This window comes from Chiloscyllium punctatum, chromosome 26 (assembly GCF_047496795.1).
Source record: "Chiloscyllium punctatum isolate Juve2018m chromosome 26, sChiPun1.3, whole genome shotgun sequence".
NCBI lineage: Eukaryota > Metazoa > Chordata > Chondrichthyes > Orectolobiformes > Hemiscylliidae > Chiloscyllium > Chiloscyllium punctatum.
This window is the reverse complement of record NC_092764.1, coordinates 28,934,633-28,956,274: the sequence shown is the minus strand read 5'-3', so window position 1 is coordinate 28,956,274 and position 21,642 is coordinate 28,934,633. Positions and strand designations below refer to the sequence as shown.

At 40.3% G+C, this 21,642-nt stretch overlaps 1 protein-coding gene across 7 annotated transcripts in view; it reads right to left on the bottom strand.

Annotated features, from left to right (window-relative positions):
* Positions 1 to 21,642, bottom strand: part of pmfbp1 (polyamine modulated factor 1 binding protein 1) — an 829,187-nt gene that overhangs the window by 196,281 nt on the left and 611,264 nt on the right. For all 7 annotated transcript variants that reach the window (XM_072595986.1, XM_072595983.1, XM_072595987.1 and 4 more), the window contains 2 exons: positions 21,016 to 21,246; positions 3,095 to 3,217 (listed from right to left, as the gene is read on the bottom strand). In XM_072595986.1, coding sequence (XP_072452087.1) covers positions 3,095 to 3,217; positions 21,016 to 21,246 — 354 coding nt within the window. The remainder of the gene's footprint in view (positions 1 to 3,094; positions 3,218 to 21,015; positions 21,247 to 21,642) is intronic.

Below are 21,642 nucleotides of genomic sequence, written 5' to 3'. Positions count from 1 at the left end.
CTGGAAAGGCGCAGCAGGTCAGGCAGCATCCAAGGAACAGGAGAATCGACATTTCGGGCATGAGCCCTTCTTCAGGAATTGGTCATGTGCATCATCCGTGAACAATGTTCAGACATTTATAACTCTTCAGATATTGAAGCAGTCTATGTCCGAATGCAGCAAGACTTGGAAAATGTTCAGGTTTGTGCTGACAATTAGAAATGGGTAATAAAGACTGGCCCAGCTGGTTACTCCCATTTTCCCAGAATGAATGGGAAAAGAATGCTTATTTTCATCACCAGGAACTGTTCTCACAAGAATTGCAGTTTGCTCTTTCTAAAATGGGTTCCAAGTGTGAAGATGTCAAAATGCTATTTCAACTGTGCCCAAAGAATTTTACACATCCCACTCTCCCCCTGCCTCCAAGGGGATCCTCAAAGGGGTCTGAAAATGATGGCCTGAGTAACAGAGAAAGGTGAAAAGAAATTGTTTTAGGGTATGCATACTGTGCACAGGACTATTGATATTAAACAAATAGATTTGGGTAAATGTTGCCACTCCATATGTAAAAGAGTTTACCAGTTTCATAAACTGTTTAGAAAAGCATTATAAAATGTGTGAAAATAGACACTGCTCTCTAGAAACTTCAGTTACCTGAAGAAGGGCATGTTATTCAATTATATTCAAAGTTGATAAAGCAATAAGAATGTAACACCACCTAAATAGTGGATAGTGAATCACTTACAATGCTAAGACTATTGTGTATGGAACTATTTGCAGACACTGTCACATTCCACTCCATATGTGGTTCAGTTGAAAACAATAAATTAATTACTTAAAGTAAAACCATCAGCTTTGCAAAATTTGAAATCCATCGGTTCTACACATCAGCATCATATTACATTGGATGGATTAATCATTAATTTTTAAAAGCAATAAGTTTTGTTAAATAAAAACAATATCCAAACTGTAAAGAAATAACTGAATGCATCACAATAATTTTTCAATCACGTATGTCTTAGAAAAGTCTTATTTCTTTCTGTAATTCTATTTAGACTTACTTATTTCTTAGCCATCAATCATTTATAGAACATGCAACTCTGACTGAGAATGACTTAATTTTTAAGGGGTGCTAAACACCAATTACAATTTTAGAAAGAAAACAATCCAGCTAGTAGAATGGAGGTGAAGGGGGTGATATGTGAGACGCACATGAGAAGGCATAAAATAGCCTGCAGTAGTGAGAAGCACAAATGAATCAAAATAGGGTGAAGGTAAGACTTCTATTAAATGTTGCAACACAACCTTGAAATGTAAATACCTTGATAGGGTTAAGGCAAGCTTGGATCCCAATTGGTGGTGCTAAGCATTATCAAATGTTTTCTGAGCATAAACAGCAAATACAGACAGGAAACATGACAGTGCCTTTGCTACTTGAGGAGGAAGACAGGCATTGCCTTAGAAGGCCAGCAAACTCCCAACAAACAAAAGTGGCCAAATTGAAAGCTAATGCACAAGATCCTGCAATTTCCAGCTTTAAAACAAAACGTTTAATTTCTGTCTGTTTTGAACCTGATGTCTGCACTAATATGCAGACTTTCAGGTTTGGCAATGCATGAACTGAAAATTACCTTCTTATTCTCCCCAGCCTGTTAACAAGCTCCTCAAGGAGCTTAACAGGTCCTTAATTAGAGTGGAGTGGGATCCCTGATCTCCCCCTATTTTAAATATTGTGTTGTATAGTGGAGTTTGCACGATGCAGCCCTGTCCCCTGGGATTGCGTATTTGAAATCGCACCAACAGCCAGAGCTGCATCCACTGGCAAATAAATATCAAACACCATGAATAGTAACAAATAAAGATTGGGAATCCACTACAAATAATAAATTATTTGTGAGAACTCTGAAGAAAAAGTGGCAGCAATTTCTTTCAGCCTAAAATCTACATTGGGTTTCTGCCATTGTAGTAGATGATGCTGATTCTTTTTGCTACTATTACTTTTTCTTTGAGTCAGAAGTGTGAATGGACTTGGAAGTGGAAGGATTCATGAAATATTCATAATCTAGATTGCCCTCAGCTGCATAGATTTTATAATTAAAAAAGAACTGATATGCGGATCTTCATTGAGAGCTCTTTGCAAAGCCTGGCACATTGGGAACATCATGTTTATTGCTTTTGAAATTCTGCTCTAGGATTCTGGAGCATAAATGCATAATATATTTCTTTGACATCATTCTCTCTGTTATTTTATGTCAAGTCACCAACCTATGTACCATCCATGAAAATAGTGGAGATTTGAGACAAATGTAAATTTAAAGAAAACTGTAATTGTGAAAAATCTTAGTAATGTTGAAATAAAGTTGTAAAAAAAGAGTTTATGATTTAAGGAGTGTGATTTATACATTAAAATATAGTTTATTTTTGAGTTTGGATTTCAAATTAATGGCATATTGGTGTTTGTCTATTTTTTGTGAAGGGGTTTAACAATTAACTGGATCAGTCGTTTCAGAACTAAGATTTTAAAACCAGTATGTGTCAAAGAGCAGGTGATTTGAAGGCCTCCTGCGAGGTTAGTAGTAGTTTATTTTGTGGGGTTTACGACAGGAGAAAAACACTTAGTAATAGATTAGCAAAAGCTAGATGAGCAAGATTTTTTATATTAGTTAAAATCTTTTGAGAACAATTTAAAGGAGACTTTTTTTTGTGTGTTTTGAAATCTTTCAAACTGCATTGCATTTAGATAATTAGTTTTTAAAAAATTGTATAATAAATGTCTTTTTCATGCCAAATGCATGATTTGGCATGAGCAGCAGAGAATTCTGTGAAAAAAGTGGTCAGGATCATGGAGGGACACTTGCCATGAAACTCCCTGAAAAGGATACTTGGTCAAAATATGTGAAAGTATAGCCTAAAAATATTGTGTAAATTTTCATGTAGTCAGAAAAGATTTTTTCCTCTACTGTAATATGACAATCTCTCAAGCAGATGTGTGGTTTTGAATTCTATTTTGTACTTCATAAGTTACTAGGAGTTCTTCTTTTGGAGCTAATGTACAGAACAATGTCAAACACGCATTACTCTGCAATGGATGAGAAAAATAAATAAATTGTCATACTTTCTTTAATTGGTCAAGTTGAGCAGTCTGGAGATTGTAATCTGTATCAGAATGGCTGTGTGTGGCTTTGTAGGAGGTAAAATCTGTTTGGCGTTTTACAAGCGACTCTTCCCATCCAATAACCTGGAATGAAAATAACTTCATTTTAGAAAGAGAACACACTTGAAATTTGAAGTATCTTAAAAAAGCAATTATATGCACCTTATTTTCCTTTATTTTATTTGTTGCCAATATTTTCATTGAAATATTTTGCAGTATTCTGACAATGCATCTGCTTGGTGCTTTGGGTTGAGGAAGTACACTTATTTTTCTTTAATTTGTTCATGGGACGTGGGCTAGGTCAGCACTTAGTGCCCATTCATAATTGCTCAGAGGGAAGTTAAAAGTGATCCAGATTGTGGTGGATATGGAGTTATGTGTAGGCCACATCATGTGAGATTGCCAAACTTAGTATATCAATGAATCAGTTGGATTTTCATACAATGAAACTGTGGTTGCATATCACCATTAGGATTTTTATTGAATTCTAATTTCACCATCTGCCAAGGTGGAATTCAAACCCATGTCTCTGGCACATTAACCTGGGCTTCTGGATTACTAGTTCAGTGACATTTCACAACACCATCACCTCCATCACAACACATGTATAGCCGGAAATTGTATGCAGTTATTGAAAGGAAAAAAAACAGCACAAATATGCCTTGGAAGAAATTTGCTGTCAGTGCATTTTCCCAGGCATATATGATTACGGTTTCATTATTTTCAAGATGGTGATGTAGTGTTAATATAATGAACTAGCAATCCAGAGGGTCAGAATGAGGATACAGGTTCAAATGGCACCATGGTAGCTATTTAGGCAATTTGGGATGGGCAACAATTGATGCCTTCTTGGTGGTGCCTACATCCAATGAACACAAAAAAGGCACTTTTCTTTTAGCCTTTTTTTCCCTTTCTCCTTGCTCAGGGACCGTGACAACTTTACGTTTCCCTTTAGACAGTTGAAAATGTGCAGGATGGATTTTGGACAAAGAAAAACACCTTATTATAGAATAGAGTAGAATATCCTTTCTTGTCATGTGTACTCCTTTGTAGCTGCACAGTGAAAAGTTTTCACAATGTCTGCCTTCTTATGGTGACATCTTAGGTACAAGTACCGAGGTACAATCTTGGATACAACAGAGGAACAAAAGTACTTTTACAGAATTTAAAGATATGTGAGAAATAAAACAACACTAAAGGGTTGACATTACAGTAAGATAAGAAATTTCAAACAAACGTTAGAGTGTAGCAGCTCAACACACATGTGATCTTTCAAGGTCCCACAGAGTAGATTTTATCTCTAATTTTTATTGGCGAAGTGGTGACCTGTCTTCTTGAACTGCTGCAGTACTTGGCATTTGGATGCATCCACAGTGCTGGGTTTTGACCCAGAGCAAGTGAAGAAAGGCAATATAGTTCCAATTCAGATGTTGTGAGTCTTGTAGATGGGAGTATTACCATGCATCTGCTGCCCTTGATCTTTTAAGTGGTAGATGTTGTGGGTTTGAAAGTTCCTTTGCAAGTGGTGCTTGATAGCACTGATGATGACCTCTTTTATCATTTTGGTGATGACCAAGAGTAGACTGATAGAGTGGTAATTAGTCTGGTTAGATTTACCCTGCTTTTTGTGCAAAAAAAACCACAACAATTTTTCACATTGGTAAGTCGATGCCAGTGCTGGAACTCTGCTGAAACAGCTTGGTTGGGGGAATGGCTGATCTGGAATGTCATTAGTGCCTACAGCCTTTGCAGTATCTAAAATCTTCCAGCCATTTCTTGATATGGTGTTGAATAAATTGAATTGGCTAAAGCCTGGCAGTTGGATGCTAGGAATCTCAGATGGAAGCCAAAACAGATTATGCACTCCGCACCTCTGAAGAAGGATGTCAATGTTTCAGCCTTCTCTTTTGCACTGAGAGGATGGGGATAGTTGTGGAATTTCTTATTCTTGTTTAATTGTCTGCCACAATTTAGAACTGGATGTCGGAGAGCTGCAGAGTTTAAGATTAGATTAGATTACTTTACAGTGTGGAAACAGGCCCTTCGGCCCAACATGTCCACACCGACCCACCGAAGCGTACACCACCAAGACCCCTACATTTACCCCTTACCTAACACTACGGGCAATTTAGCATGGCCAATTCACCTAACCTGCACATCTTTGTGATTGTGGGAGGAAACCGGAGCACCCGGAGGACACGGGGAGAATGTGCAAACTCCACACAGTCAGTCGCCCGAGGCGGGAATTGAACCAGGGTCTGTGGCGCTGTGAGGCAGCAGTGCTAACCACTGTGCCACCATGCCGCCTTAAATCTGATCTGTTAATAATAACACCTCTATTATTACACAATGCTTCTGATATTTGGCATGCATGTAGTCCTGTTTTTGCTTCAGCAGAAGCACTTTACAGGACTACGTTAATCTCTTGCTTTGTTTGTACAGAAAAACTTCTAAATGCACATTCTTTGAGGAATAGAGTAAGAATTCAGATTATAGCTAACTAGCATGTACCTAAGCAATGGGCGTTCAAGAGGTTATGATTGAGGAAATGGGAAGAAATTGGAAAATTCAATGGTCACTCGTCCTGAGTCCTTACCTAATAATATGTTCAGGTCTACCTGCTTACCTGCAAGCAGCCTATCTGCAACAAACCCTAAATCTGCTTTCCTAGACAAACTGGGATCGTTTGTCTCTAGTAGGACCACAATGTAAAGTCTAACACAAATAGGCAGAGCTTCGCCAATTCTACCTGTGTGATGACTCAACACCAGGACTGTTAACATTTCATCAGGTTGCAGGTAACATGCACTGGCACCTTGCCACTTTAATTGAATTGAGTCTAATGCTGAATTTGCCTTTGGGATCAAGGAAGGGTTGGTTAGCAGCCAGAGCAATCTCTCCACTACCTTGTGGTCTGCTTTAGGTTCAAGTCAGACTTCTTGTCCCTTGGCACCAGTCACTGTTGTTCTCCAATTAAGTTTAATTATACAATATACAGTACACATCATTAAACTAACCTGAGCTTCATTTTAAAGAACAAAATGAGTTTCTAATTGTTTACTATGCTTAGTCAACTTGGTAACCTGTCTGGTATTTGTCACAAAATGGTTAAGGGGAAAATAAAATGCAAGTTCAGATAGAACGTTTATAAATTCTTAAGTGAAAAATTTTTGGTCAGCTCATGATTAGATGTGGAGGCTATTAAAACTATTTCAGACGACTGTAACTAAATCAGCTTTTTTTGAGAATTTTTTTTCTTTCAAAATTCTACTTGTTAGCTTAATAGTGAAGGTGTGGGGTTGATTAAATTATTTGGTAGAGAAACACAGGCTTTAACACTGCACACAATAAAGCAAACCATGCTGTGTCCAGGTAATCTAAAACTGTAAATCAAAACCAAGTAAGGTTGAAAAATCAATCTTTTTGTGTTACCTCCAGGGCAAACACAATTTATAAATGCACCATTCAGATAACCTCCAATGCAATGTTAACAAGGCCTTAATGTCACACCTGTCTTAAAATGCAGATAGCATGCTTAAAAAACATGTAAAACAATTTTATTACTAAAACAAGAAAAATCAAACTTTGTAGTAAAACAAGTAAGTACTGATCAATTCCAATTGTATTTTAAACTTCAATTATAAATAAAAATATTTCCATTAACATCATGATGGCCAAAGAACACAACTTAATCTGAAGGTTATTTCATTGATGAGAGAAAGCCAAATAAGCAGTGTGGTAATATTTCACAGGAAGGGATATTTTCCTTAAGAGTAAGATGTAGTTATTTATCAGAATACTCTATATATGTGCAGGAGGGCAGAAATAGCGGTCAATATGGAGTTATTTGGGCTTAGACAATTATGCAATGATGTATTAGTAGATATAGTCTGGTTTTAAAATGTGAAATCTGTTTTTGGAAAGAGTCTTTCCTTAAAATTACTAAAATAGATTTTCTAAATAAATGCAGTTTGTACAAAGAAATCTCTCTTTTGGGAAATGGAACAATGGAATGATTTAAATAAATTTCTTTATAGATATGGAGGGAAGGAGGCAACAATTGGGATGACTCTTTCTTTAGTCTTAAGTATGTAAGCAGAAATCCAACGGAGATCACTGGATTAAAATCTGCTGTTATGCTGCTACAAGAAATGCCTTTTTCAAAACAGATAGACTGAGGTCATTCTGGGTATGCACAAAATTCCCATCACTTGGCACAAACTGATAATAGTTTAGACAGATGAGGGTAATGAGAGTGACAATTGGAGAGTGACATATGCTATTCTTACTAGATTGTGTTGAGGATAATTGTTAGGACAGGTATAGGAAGTTTCATTCAATACATTGTCTGTGTTTATCTAATTTGTGATATGTGATGTGCAAATTGGATGCCAAAGGGTTTTTACAAATACATTAAGGACAAAAGGATAACTAGGGAGAGATAGGACCCCTCAAAGATCAGCAAGGCGTCTTTGTGCAGAGCCGCAGGAGATGGGGCAGATACTAAATGAGTATTTTGCATCAGTATTTTCTGTGGAAAAGGATATGGAAGATACAGAAAGTAGCGAAATAGATGGTGACACCTTGCAAAATGTCCATATTACACAGCAAGAAGTGCTGGATGTCTTGAAACGCAATTATAAAGGTAGATAAATCCCTAGGACCTGGTCAGGTGTACCCTAGAACTCTGTGGGAAGCTAGAGAAGTGATTGCTGGGCCTCTTACTGAGATATTTGTATCATCGATAGTCACAGGTGAGGTGCCGGAAGACGGGAGGTTGGCTAACGTGGTGCCACTGTTTAAGAAGGCTGGTAAGGAGAAACCAGGGAACTATAGACCAGTGAGCCTGATATCGGTGGTGGGCAAGTTGTTGGAGGGAATCCTGAGGGACAGGATGTACATGTATTTGGAAAGGCAAGGACTGATTAGGGATAGTCAACATGGCTTTGTGTGTGGGAAATCATATTTCACAAACTTGATTGAGTTTTTTGAAGAAGTAACAAAGAGGATTGATGAGGGCAGAGTGGTAGATGTGATCTATATGGACTTCAGTAAGGCATTCAACAAGGTCCCCCATGGGAGACTGATTAGCAAGGTTAGATCTCCTGGAATAAAGGGAGAACTAGCCATTTGGATACAGAACTGGCTCAAAGTTAGAAGACAGAGGGGGTCGTATTTTTAGACTGGAGGCCTGTGACCAGTGGAATGCCACAAGGATTGGTATTGGGTCCTCTACTTTTTGTCATTTACATAAATAATTTGGAGGCGAGGTACAGTTAGTAAGTTTGCAGATGACACCAAAATCGGAGGTGTAGTGGACAGTGAAGAGGGTTACCTCAGATTACAACAGGATCTTGATCAGATGGGCCAATGGGCCGAGAAGTGGCAGATGGAGTTTAATTCAGATAAATGCGAGGTGCTGCATTTTGGGAAAGCAAATCTTAGCAGGACTTATACACTTAATGGTAAGGTCCTAGAGAGTGTTCATAGCTCCTTGAAAGTGGAGTCGCAGGTAGATAGGTTAGTGAAGAAGGGTGCTTGGTATGCTTTCCTTTATTGGTCAGGGTATTGAGTACAGAAGTTGGGAGGTCATGTTGTGGCTGAACTGGACATTGGTTAGGCGACTGTTGGAATATTGTGTGCAATTCTGGTCTCCTTCCTGTTGGAAAGATGTTGTGAAACCTGAAAGGGTTCAGAAAAGACTTACAAAGGTGTTGCCAGGGTTGGAGGATTTGAGCTATAGGGAGAGGCTGAACAGGCTGGGGCTGTTTTCTCCGGAGCATTGGAGGCTGAGGGGTGACCTTAAAGAGGTTCACAAAATTATGAGGGGCATGGATAGGATAAATAGACAAAGTCTTTTCCCTGGGGTCAGGGAGTCCAGAGCTAGAGGGCATAGGTTTAGAGTGAGAGGGGAAAGATATAAAAGGGACCTAAGGGGCAACTTTTTCACGCAGAGGGTGGTACATGTATGGAATGAGCTGCCAGAGGAAGTGGTGGAAGCTGGTACAATTGCAACATTTAAGAGGCATTTGGATGGGTATATGAATAGGAAGGGTTTGGAGGGATATGGGCCAGGTGCTGGCAGGTGGGACTAGATTGGGTTGGGATATCTGGTCAGCATGTACGGGTTGGTCCGAAGGGTCTGTTTCCATGCTGTATATCTCTATGACTCTGTATAAAGGGACTGATATTTCTCAATTACGCACCTATTGTCACATCCTCCACTCTTAAAGACAATGTCAACTTCCATAACAATGTTAAAATCAAATTACTGCGGATGCTGGAATCTGAAACCAAAAGAGAAAATGCTGGAAAATCTCAGCAGGTCTGGCAGCATCTGTAAGGAGAGAAAAGAGCTGACGCTTTGAGTCTAATTCACCTGTTGTCAAAGTCCAGCTTTGACAAAGGGTCAGTTAGACTCGAAACGTCAGCTCTTTTCTCTCTTTACAGATGCTGCCAGACCTGCTGAGATTTTCAGAATTTTCTCTTTTGGTTCCATCCCAATGTTTTCCTCTTTTTCTGGACAAAACGTTTGTCTTTTAGCATGGTTAATCGGGTATTCAACTGTGTCCTTAAAAATAATAATTTTTTTTCTATTTCCCCTCACATTTTTCCATTTTCCATATGATGTTCCATCTATCAAGTTTTTGGCCACTCACTTAACATATTTGCATTCCTTCTCAATTCTTTGTATCCTCCTCACTTTTCCTCACAAATGTTAGACTAACTGACAGATAGTTTTCTGATTCCTGTGTCCTTCCTTTCTTGAAGAGCATTGTTACATTTACAGTTTTTCGATCCATTGTGCCTTATACCTTCACATTTGTTTAATTTCTGTTTGATGTGTAAACTTTATTTCTAAATTTAAGTTCCATCTCTCATATTCTCCCTGCTGTCAGCCAAGTGACCTCTCGAAGAACAGTATAACAGAATTTAAAGCAATGGGTGTCTGTGAGAGAAATGAATTATTGCTTGCTTGACTACTTTAAGCTAATAGTTGAGGTTAGAGTGGATACAGAATTAATATGTCTGATAACTACCCCACTTCTGAATAACTGAAAATGGGCATCTCTGATAGCAAAGAGTGCCATGCAGTTCGTCATCGCAGCAAGCACTTCCTGTTTCTCCAATTAGTCCTTCAATGATGTATAGCATTTACTTATCACATTATTTTCCTTCTATAGTAGTGTCACTCCTGTCACTGTACAATTTGCTAAAGGTGCACCAATCCACTATTATTCTGTAAAATCTTGCTACTGTATGTTAAAGGGCATTTTGAATGAACCAAGGACACAAACAACCGACAGCACCAACTCCATCAGCAAGGACAGCGTCCTTGAACTAGTAGACCTGTGCCTCACAACCCACGTCACCTTCAACAACAAGACTTACAAACAAATCAATGGGATCACCAATATCAGATTTCTTGACAGAAGCAGTTATGCAGAGGTTGGAATGAGCAGCCCTCCCCACGATCCAGCCCAAGCTTTGGACCTGCTATGTGGATGACACCTTTGTCATCAGGGAACAGAACAAATTAGAAGAAACCCACAAACACATAAACAATATCTTTACTGGTATAAACTTCACCAAAGAGGAAAAGAACAACAACAGACTCCCCTTCCGAGATGTCACAGTAGGACAGAAATTGAAAGGAGAGCTGCAGACCAGCATCTACAAGAAAGCAACACACACAGACCAGATACTCAACCACAGGAGCAATCAGCCAGCACCCACAAACGGAGCTGCATCAGGACATTATTTAAATGAGCTACAACACACGGCAACATGCAGGAACTACAAGATGCCAAAGAAAAACATGTATTCAACGTATTCAAGAACAATGGGTACCCGATAAGCACAGTCCACTGATTCTTACACAGCAAACCTAAACAAGAAGACACAACACGCCCAGAGACACTAGCCACCCTGCCATACATCAAAGACATCAAGGAGTTGGCAACCAGACTACTCCAGCCCCTTGGCGTCATGGTAGCTCACAAACTTACCAACGCACTGAAACAACTCTTGATGAATCTAAAGGACCCTGTACCAACAACCAGCAGAATGAGCGTCATATATAAAATACCCTGCAAGGACTGCAACAAACATTACATCAGACAGACTGGCAGGAAACTAGCTACCAAGACACACGAGCACCAACTAGCTACCAAAGACGTGACCAACTATCACTGGAATCCTTACACACAGATAATGAGGACATCAGTTTGACTGGGACAATACATGTACCCTGGGACAGGCTTAACAAAGATATGCACAGGAATTCCTTGAGGCCTGGCATTGATTTGGACCCCATTAATCAACCTCACAGAAAAAGAACCTGAAGCGATATTACCCACCCCAACAGAGCAAGACACATAAATAGAAAGTGGGACAGTCCACCAGCGCTTCAACGGAGGCTCACTGATGATGTTACCTAGCATGGGAACGAAACATCTGAGAACAAACCTTCCAACTCAGCGAGTAAACTTACAACCTGGCATTCTAAATGTTATGATTGCCAGGGCCAACACCATTTTCTTTTCAAGAGCAAGTAGGGAGGCATTATAAATACTGGCTTAGTCAGCAATGTCCAGGTGCTAAGAATGGATATATTTTTAAAAACTCCCAGATCTGTCTAGGAAGTGAGTTTCCATCTTCACTGCATACTGGCTTGCTCAATTACCAATAAGGTGCTCAAGTGAATTAAGTAATCATTTTCCTGGGCATCAGTTGAAGGGTTCCTAAAGATGTCTCAGGGATTGCCACTGTCTCCAAGGGACCACTTACTGATTTTTCAAGATGATATTACCTGCGTGAAACTTGACTGCCATAAGATGAAGGCATCCTGAGACCTCTAAACTATCTTCCAGAGACATGCATGATAACCTTTCAGTGGTTGCATCCCATGTTGGAGTGAAACCCTTACTGGCTGATGAATACTCCAGGATGGTATAAAGGCACCTTCATTGCTGCATGTGCAATGCATGACTCACAATTCCTGTGGGAATTCAGCTTGAGCAGCAAATCTGAGAGCCCTTGCTCACTGACTGGCCTAATCAGTAGTGAATTGAACAGAATTGCCTGTCCTAGCAAACTTGGCACTTGTCACCTGGAAGTTGCAGGTTTTGGTAGCAAATTGAGAGATTTTAAAATATCACAGTGAAACCCTGGAAAGAATAGAGATGATGATGACTGCCACTAACAATCCATACGCAGCTGGCACACGAGGAAGGAGTTCTTCTTCCAGGAGAATATAAATGTCAGCAACATCCCTGTGGCAAAGTTGAAGCCTCCTGAGAATCTGGTGTTCAGTCAGGTTCAGAAGGCTGACCTTGTGCCTGTACAGTCTGCTTGGGAGTATCACCTCCTGTAAAGTAAAACCCTGTGCCCATCTCCAATGCAGGTGGTTAAGGAGAAGACTGCTGCTGCCCGCTTGCTCCTTATTGGAAGTCTAAGCAAGAGCTATACTTGGCTCCCAAGCTGCTATGAAGGCTGAAATTGAATATCAAAGCTAAATTTGTCAAAAGTAACAGAAATAACCTCAAGTCTTGGAAATCATCTCCGAAACACCGAAAGCACATTCTCATCAGGCCTGTGTGAGAAATCTTTCATTGAGGTAAGCTGCCATGCCTCAGTATGTAAATACTGTGCTGCTTATCAATTACTCAGCTGTCAATTGCCGCTGTACTCTTGCTTTACCGGTGAGCTCCAGGATGCTCTGAAAATCTGTGGTCTCAGAGTCAAAGGCAGAATCCTGCTTAACACTTCATTGGCATTTAACATGCTAACGTCTCTTTCAGAACAGTTCCACCAGAGTTTCCCATGCTTTAACAAATGTACCCACGATAAATTCAAAGGTTTTCTGTTTCCACTGAATTGCAAACAATTTTTGATTTTTTCGACATAGACCACTGTCTACTCTGGCAGTTAATAATGCCCCCAGCTAATTCTGTTTTTATTTCTGAACACACCTCAATTTTTTTTCTCCAAAGTTTGCTTTTATTTGTCACTATTTTAGAACTTCATTGGAATTGATTTTTACACTAGATGGTGGAAAAATTTGATCAAAGTCAAGCTAAAGATCAGGACCAACACAGTAAGAGCTCAAAAGCATACAAATATCAACCTCAGCTGCCGCAAAGCACAGGGTAAGTATTTTGTGGGATGTAAAACATGATAGTCACCTTCTGTAAATCCCCAGGAGTTCCTTTAGTCTGCTTTTATTACAGAAAGTAACCATGAAGGGAAACATTCCAGGCATTCATTCAGCTAACAGGAACACAAATCAATACTGCTTTTCTATCCAAGTGACTTTGTGTGACAAATGCAAGCCTTGTTCCTTGATGACATATTTGCAAATTGAACAGTCAAATAACTTCTGCTTTAAAATCAATACAAAAACCCAAGATAACACAAAAACATGCCGATTTCACGTGAGCTTTTTAATGGGTCATTGGCTTAGCTGTCGACTGAATTTAATTTCCGAGTTTTGATTTTGTTTTTTATTACTTTATCTTTCAGATTTAGTTCTGTGTCATTTAAATTAAAAAAGTCTTGTTTCTAATTCAGGTTTATTAGATTAACCCTTATAATATTGCACATCCCTGGGAATTCCATTCTTTTTGGACAAGTTAACATTCCAGAGTCAGATTTTATAAACAGCCATAACTTGAGGAGATGATGCACGGATAAGTCTTTCATATACTGGTATTCTACTTAAAGATATTTTTTACATTTTGGAAAATGGAATAACTATCTTCCACACCATCCCTTGTTCAAGCACATAACTTGTTCAATACTATTTTAATACTGTGACGTGAGCAGTACAATAGTCAATACACCACTGATCATCTAAACAGTGGCAGAACTAGCCTAAAACATTAATATACAGTCAGTTCAGAGTCACAGCCCTATTTAGACAAATTGCCATCATTATATTCAGTGTAAAAACCTATTTTACTGACACAATGGTAAACCTTCCACCTTGGTATCATTATCTCGTGGGTGTTCAAAAGGGATACCTGACACCAAACAAAACTATGGGACAGAGGGTGGTTACAATTAAAAGAAACTTGGGTAAATATATGGTAAAAAAAGTAATGTTTTGTTATTTTTGTGTTAAAGTTTTGTGTTATTTAAGTTTAAATTAAACTCTGATCAAAAAAGCATATGCCTGGATTTAGTCTAATTAACACTTGAACCTTTGTTGTGTTATAAGATGCCATTATTTCACTATTCCAGTCCTTCTTGTCCACTTATAGAGATTGGAATATCTCTACTCAATTAAATAACTAGTAATAGTAATATAATGTAAACATGTAGTTAAACATTCATGACAAATGAATGAGGTAAGGGACTCTGGCAATTTTTTAAATAAAAGATTGTAGTAATATAAGGAATGTGGGCATCCAGCAGACTAAGTAAACTATAACCAGCACACAGAAATACCACTGAAGTAGAATGAAGATAAAAAGGCAATACAAAATAAAACTTGCTAATGACAGAAAATAAAATTGCAGAACTTTTCAGAAATATGTCGAGGTAGATTAGTTAGGGCAATGTGAGCCCATTAAAAATGAATGCAGGTGAGATGACAAGGAATAATAAATAAATTGCAGATTTATTCATGGGTACTCTGTGTCTGTTTGCTAAGTGGAAGAATAGGACACTGCACCAGTGGCTCAGTGGAAGCTAGCAATGAGTCATAGGGACTAGCAATCTATAAATATAGTTTTAAAAATAGTAATGGAGAATAGAATGGGATGAAATCTCTAGGACAAAGATTCTTGCAGCTGCGAATGGGTCTCCTTGTCATTTCTTCAAGATTGCAACTTTATATTTATGTTCTGAGAACTCTAGTCTTTCAGGGTCTCAATGAGGAAATCCTTCTGAAAGTTAAATTTTCAAGCAAAGAATTAATAGAGATAGTAAAAAGTCAAGGATTCCAATATCAGGACGCTGTTGAAAATCTCACAACTGCCTGATGAAGGAGCGGCGCTCCGAAAGCTGGTGCTTCCAAATAAACCTGTTGGACTATAACCTGGTGTTGTGTGATTTTTAACTTTGTCCATCCCAGTCCAACACCAGCACCACTAAATCTTTACTGAAACAGTGCAGAAATTTCAAGAAATGGCAGTAGTTACAGAAGGAAGCGAGGAAAGCTTAAAGACACCCCAAGAAACAGTCCCACAACAGGGGAAACGGGAATGTGAAAAAGGTGAGGCAATGAGAAGGCAAGATAGAATCTGGAACATGCGAAATCAAGCAGTGCCACCACAGTGAACAAAACAAACAAAAACATATAGGGTTGGATAAAATGCAATATCAGATCACCCGCTGCAAGAAATGTCCCGGAATAGGGAGAGATATAGCAAATTGTTGTTAAAGATATGTAGTCTGCACACAGTGCGAGCCAGAGAAAGCACTCAAAATAAAATGGAGCCACCAGCCGAGACCCAGGGGCCCATGGGAACAATTGTAGATGGATTTTACTGGTCTCCTACCCCAGTCCCTGGGAACAAAATCCTGCAAAGTCTTAATAGACAGGTTTACTTGGTGTGTGGAAGCATTCCCCTGCTGATTCTGACTGAGGGACACATTTTACAGGGAAAGTAATTAAACAGGTATGTGTACAGTTAGATAGTGAATAGAAATTCCATCTCCTATACCATGCCCAAAGGTCAGGAATGGTACAACAAGGTAGAACAAGGCACTTAAGGCTAGTCTGATTAAGGCCCCAACAGAGACAGGGCAGGAATGGGTTAGAACATACACCCGCTATCCGAATGAAACTGAGGTCAATCCCAACAAAGGAAATAGGGCTGACCCCCTTTGAATTATTGACTGGGCGGGCTATGCAGCTACCCGAGGACGTGGTGGTAGGAGGATTGGTGATGTGCAATGGCAAGGATAGGGTTAAACAATTGGTGAAAAAACTAGTGAAGCAGCTGCATGAGCTGAGAGGGCATGTTGCAGATGTACAGAGAATCAGAGACTGGGATAGGGAGCACAGAAACATCCAAGGTGACACTCCTTAACCTAGGAGATCAGGGAAGGGTGGAAATATTACCAAAACACGTGGGACTGCGATCGCGATGGGTTGGACCCTATTAGGCAATTATTACAGGGAATACATGCACTCTAGCGTATATAAGGGTGGTGGGGCAGGTGAAATGGAAGCACTGGCCCCAGTTGAAGTTATATGGAGCCTAAACATTATCTTTACAGGCTAAAAGCCTTTGTCACCATCCACTTTGGGAACAGACAATGGACTCTGAAATCAGCAGAACCAGAGGAAAGGAAGTCTGATTGCTTGCATGACATTGCAACAGAAAAATTAAATTGTGAATCGTGAAAGGGATTGAGACTGATGTTGATGGACGTTTGTACTTTGACGAAATGGAATGGTGTTGTGGACTGCTTTAGACCAGCAGTCAGATTTCACAATATTATTGCATGGTAATAATTATGTGGAGCAAATTACACATCCACAAATGCTGGATCTAGTACCATTCCATAGTTTGTCTCAAATTCTAGCTGAAACAATAATCTTGGATGCATTTACAATTTTGGCAGGGGAAAAAATGGAGAGTATCACCACTCTGGCCTCAATTATCGTGATTAATAAAACCTTTGAACACAACAGAAAAGTAATAATTAAAGAACAGAAATAGAAATACTAGACAAAAAAAAATGATCTCATCCTCTTTAAACCTGCAATCAGAGTTACTGTAAAATGCTGGCCCTACTTTTTAGGTGTTTAATCTTAGATTCAAACAATAAACTTAGTTTGGTCTAAGCTGATTTTGTTAGACTGGTAGACGTTTCTACAATCTGTTCTGGGTGAAATCAATTGTTTTTATATCAGAAAAGGAACACAATTGACAGATGAAGAATTTTAATGTCACTTCAGACTGCATGGAACTGATTAGTTTGTTCTAGTGGGAGAATAATTGGTCCCGATTATCCAATATGCAGACAGTCATTATTCCTGCATTGATGGGAATTATGCTTGGGACCCTGTGGAATTCCTATTGTAGAATACTCAGAGGAATTGCGCAGGAAATTGAAGATTCTGCTGGGCAATTTCTCTACGCGTGGAACCTACTGAATGTCTCCATTTAAACCAAAGGGTTCCAATGAAATTAAGTAAATAGTTACTCAGGAAAAGTTAGATTATTAAATATGCTGTCTAGCTCCTGATTACCTATTCAACTGACCCAATACTTACCTCACACACGCCCAACTACACCTCCCCTAGCCTATTTACACACACCAGACCCTGACCCAGCACTAGAGTTGCCGGACCTGACACCCTTACCTACTGCTGATCATCGACGAAGGCCTCTAAGTCCTCCGTTTCTTCCTCTCACACCATTCCAACCAGTACCCTTCCACTGACACCCTCATCCACTTGGCTAAACTGGTCTTCATCCTTAACAACTTCTCCTTCCAATCTTCCCACTTGCTCCAAACCAAAGGGGTAGCCATGGGCACCCGCATATGCCCCAACTATGCCTGCCTCTTTGTCATTTTCCACAGCGACACTGGCACCAATCCTCACCTTTTCATCCGATACATTGATGACTGTGTCAGTGTTACCTCGTGCTCCCATGAGGAGTTTGAACAGTTCATCAACTTCACTAACGCTTTTCACCTTGATTTCAAATCCACCTGGACCATTTCGGACACTTCCCTTTTCTTCCTGGACCTCTCCATCTCCATTTCCAGCAACTGACTAACCATAGACATCTACTACAAACCCATGAACTCCCACAGCTACCTGGACTACACCTCCTCCCACCCTGCCTCCTATAAAAATGCCATCCATTATTCCCAATTTCTCCGACTCTGCCGCAACTGTTCCCAGGATGACCAATTCCACCATAGAAAATCCCAGATGGCTGCTTTCTTACATGATCGCAATTTCCCCTCCATGTGGTTGACGATGCCCTTCAGCACATCTCCTCTACTTCCTGCATCTCTGCCCTTGAACTCCACCCCTTCCAATGCAACAAGGACAGAACTACCCTGGTACTCACCTTCCACCCCACCAACCTCCATTATACATTGCAACATTCTCTGCCACTTCCGCCACTAAAAATAGAGCCCACCACTCGGGATATATTTTCCTCCCTACCCCTATCAGTGTTTTGGAGAAACCATTGCTTCCGCACATCCTTTGGCAGGTCCATTCCACTCCCGGCACCTTTGCCATCACCGCAAGAAGTGCAAAACCTGCACCCACACCTCCCCCCTTCACGGAAATCCAAGACCCCAAAAGATCCTTCCACATCTGACAGAAATTTACCTGTACCTCCACAAATGTCATCGACTGTATCCGTTACACCCGATGTGATCACCTCTACATCAGGAATACAGGACACCAACTCGTGGTTTGTTTCAGAGAACATCTCTGGGACCACCCGCACCAACCAACCCGAATGCCCCATGGCTGAACACTTCGACTCCCCTTCCCACTCCACCAAGGACATGCAGGTCCTGGGCCTCCTCCATCACCAAACCCACATGATGCCTGGAGGAAGAATGCCTCATCTTCTTCCTTGGGAACCTGCAACCACATGGGATTAATATGGATTTCATCAGTTTCCTCATTTCCCCTCCCTCCACCTTATCCCAGTCCCAAGCCTTCAACTTGGCACCACCCTCTTGACCTGTCATCGTCTTTCCCATCTATCCGCTGCACCCTCCTCTCTGACCTTTCACCTTCTCCCCCACCTTCATCTACTGATTGCATTCTCGGCTATCTTCCCCCCAGCCCCATCTCCCTCTCATTTATCTATCAGCCCCCCAGCCCACGAGCCTCATTCTTGATGAAGGGCTTATGCCCGAAATGTCAATTCTCCTGCTCCTCAGATGCTGCCTGACCTTCAGTGCTTTTTCAGCACCACACTCGACTCTGATCTCCATCAATCCTCATTTTCTCCTAGTACTGATCATGAACATTTTTGCTCTATTCAAGACTGAAGCAACATTCACCTCTTGGTCCTAACTCCCTTCCCCCTCCTTTGGGTCCGACGCTCCATTCACTCACTCAGGACCCATACCCACCTGTCATCCACCAGGAGTTGACCCCTTTACCCCCTTCTTGGGAGCACATGCTCCTTTACCAACTCCACACCTATTTCTCACTCAGGACCTGCTCCCAGCTTTCCACCCACCTCCCCCTTCCCTCCCACTATTTCCCCATTCCAGATACAATCTGCCTCTGCCCCAGGGCCAGGCTTCCTCTTATTCTGTTTCTGTACAGATCTGGGTCAGATGAGATTGAACTAGGACCTTTCAGCCTTGAGTTAAGGACACTGCCACAAGACCCTCAAACATTTTTAATCAATCTGCTTGGAAATGTTTTGATATTCCTCACTGGCGGGTGGGGTTTGAACCCAAGCCTCCTGGTCTACAGGTGTGGATACTACCACCACATAGTAAAAAAGAGCTTTGCATGCAAGAAGCATGATCCCGTCCATGAGATGGGTGCTTACAGCGTGCACATGGTGTCCTGAGATTATAATGAAAGGTGCTGGTGTGCTCTGATGTTCTACATTGAAGAAGAGGACTGTACTATAAATGGGTCAGAGATATACCAGGAGGATAGTGGTTAGTGAAGAAGGCTATCTCAGAGTACAACAGGACCTTGATCAGATGGGCCAGTGAGCTGAGGCGTGGGAGATGGAGTTTAATTTAGATAACTGTGAGGTGTTGCATTTTGGTAAGATAAACCAGGACAGCACTTACACAGTTAATGATAGGAACCTGGAGAATGTGGCCGAACAAAGAGAACTTGGGTTGGAGATGCATAGTTCTTTGAAAGTGGAGTCGCAAGCAGACAGGGTGGTGAAGAAGGGGTTTGGCACACTTACCTTCATTGGTCAGAACAGGAATTGGGATGTCAGGACATTGGTGAGGCAACTTTCAGAATACGGCAATCAATTCTGGTCTCCCTGTTAAAAGGATGTTGTGAAACTTGAATGGGCTCAGAAAATATTTTGCTGAGCAGAAGGTTTGAGCTATAGGGACAGGCTGGGTAGGCTGGGCCTCTTTTCTCATGGAGTTTTGGAGGCTGACAGGTCACCTTTCGAGGTTTATAAAATCATAACGGGCATTGGAAGGGTGAATAGCCAAGGTCTTTTGCCCAGGGTAGGCATGTCCAAAATTAAAGGGCATAGGTTTAAGGTGAGAGGGAAAGGTTTAAAAGGGAGTTGAGGGACAACCCTTTCATGCAGAGGGTGGTGCGTGTATAGAATGAGCTGTCAGAGGAAATGGTACAGTAACAACATTTGGATGGGTGTATGAATAAGAAGGGTTTAGAGGGATATGGGCCAAATGCTGGCAAATAGGACTAAATCAGTTTAGGATATCTGGTCTATGCGAACGGGTTGGACTGAAGGGTCTGTTTCCATGCTTTATAACTCTATTAGTCGAATAAATTTGATCAACAATTTTATTAATATACTGAGAAAATCATGAATTTTCCTGATTTCTACTTCCCTTTCTCCTATCCAGAAGGTTAACCCTAAGTGTAAATCAATTTATGAAATTACCATTTGTCTGTAGGTTACATTTTGAAGTTGTGCATTTGTAATAATTATATAATTATTCAATCAGGGGTCAGGTGCAACTATCTAAATGATATCATCTTTCAGTGTCAAGCTCCGCTTGAGACATGCTCCTTTATATTAACTGGGTTTTTTTAAATACAAAATTTTAGACATATAAGCTGGGTGCATCCTGCTATTGAAAACATTTGGCAATTAAGTTCTAAAAGTTTCTCCATAAAAAAATATTTCCAGAAAGACGTAATATGGAGTGAAACATTTCTATCTCAACTTTTACAGGTGAATAAAGATGTGCACACTCACTTGATTGTGATGAACTGTGGCCTGTTCTTGAAGGCTACGAATGATCTCCTCACACTGGGTAACATGTTCTTTGTTTGCAGAAAGGCTTTCTTGTGCAACCTGTAACTGATGGGTCAGCTGATCAACCTTGTCCTCACAATGTTCCACTTGTCTACACTTTGTTTCATATTGGTGTTGCACTGTGAGCATGTCATTCCGTAGCTTGTGAACAGTCTCATCGCGATTGCAAAGCTAATGAAATGGATAGAGAAAAGTGTTTTAGAAGTAAAAATTTTAAATTTAAGTTTAGTTGCCCAGCAACTGAACTGAGCATTCCTCTTTAGAAATGCATCTTGATGTTCAATTTTCTTCATTCTCAATGTGGTAGCAAAGTATTATCAGAGTCACAAATACAACATGAATTAGATGGGGAAGAATCAATATTTTTCCACAATTTATTGCAAAGTTAACAGCCATGATAACAGGTAATGATAAATGTTTTACCAGAGACTATATACAATTGTGTAGAATAGGCATGATAATGTCTTCAACAGACCCTTGGGTTCCTTTATTGCTTACCCACCTAACATTGGCTACACCAGGAAAATTTTAAAAGTAACAGGCCTGAAATGCAAATCATTTAGAGGT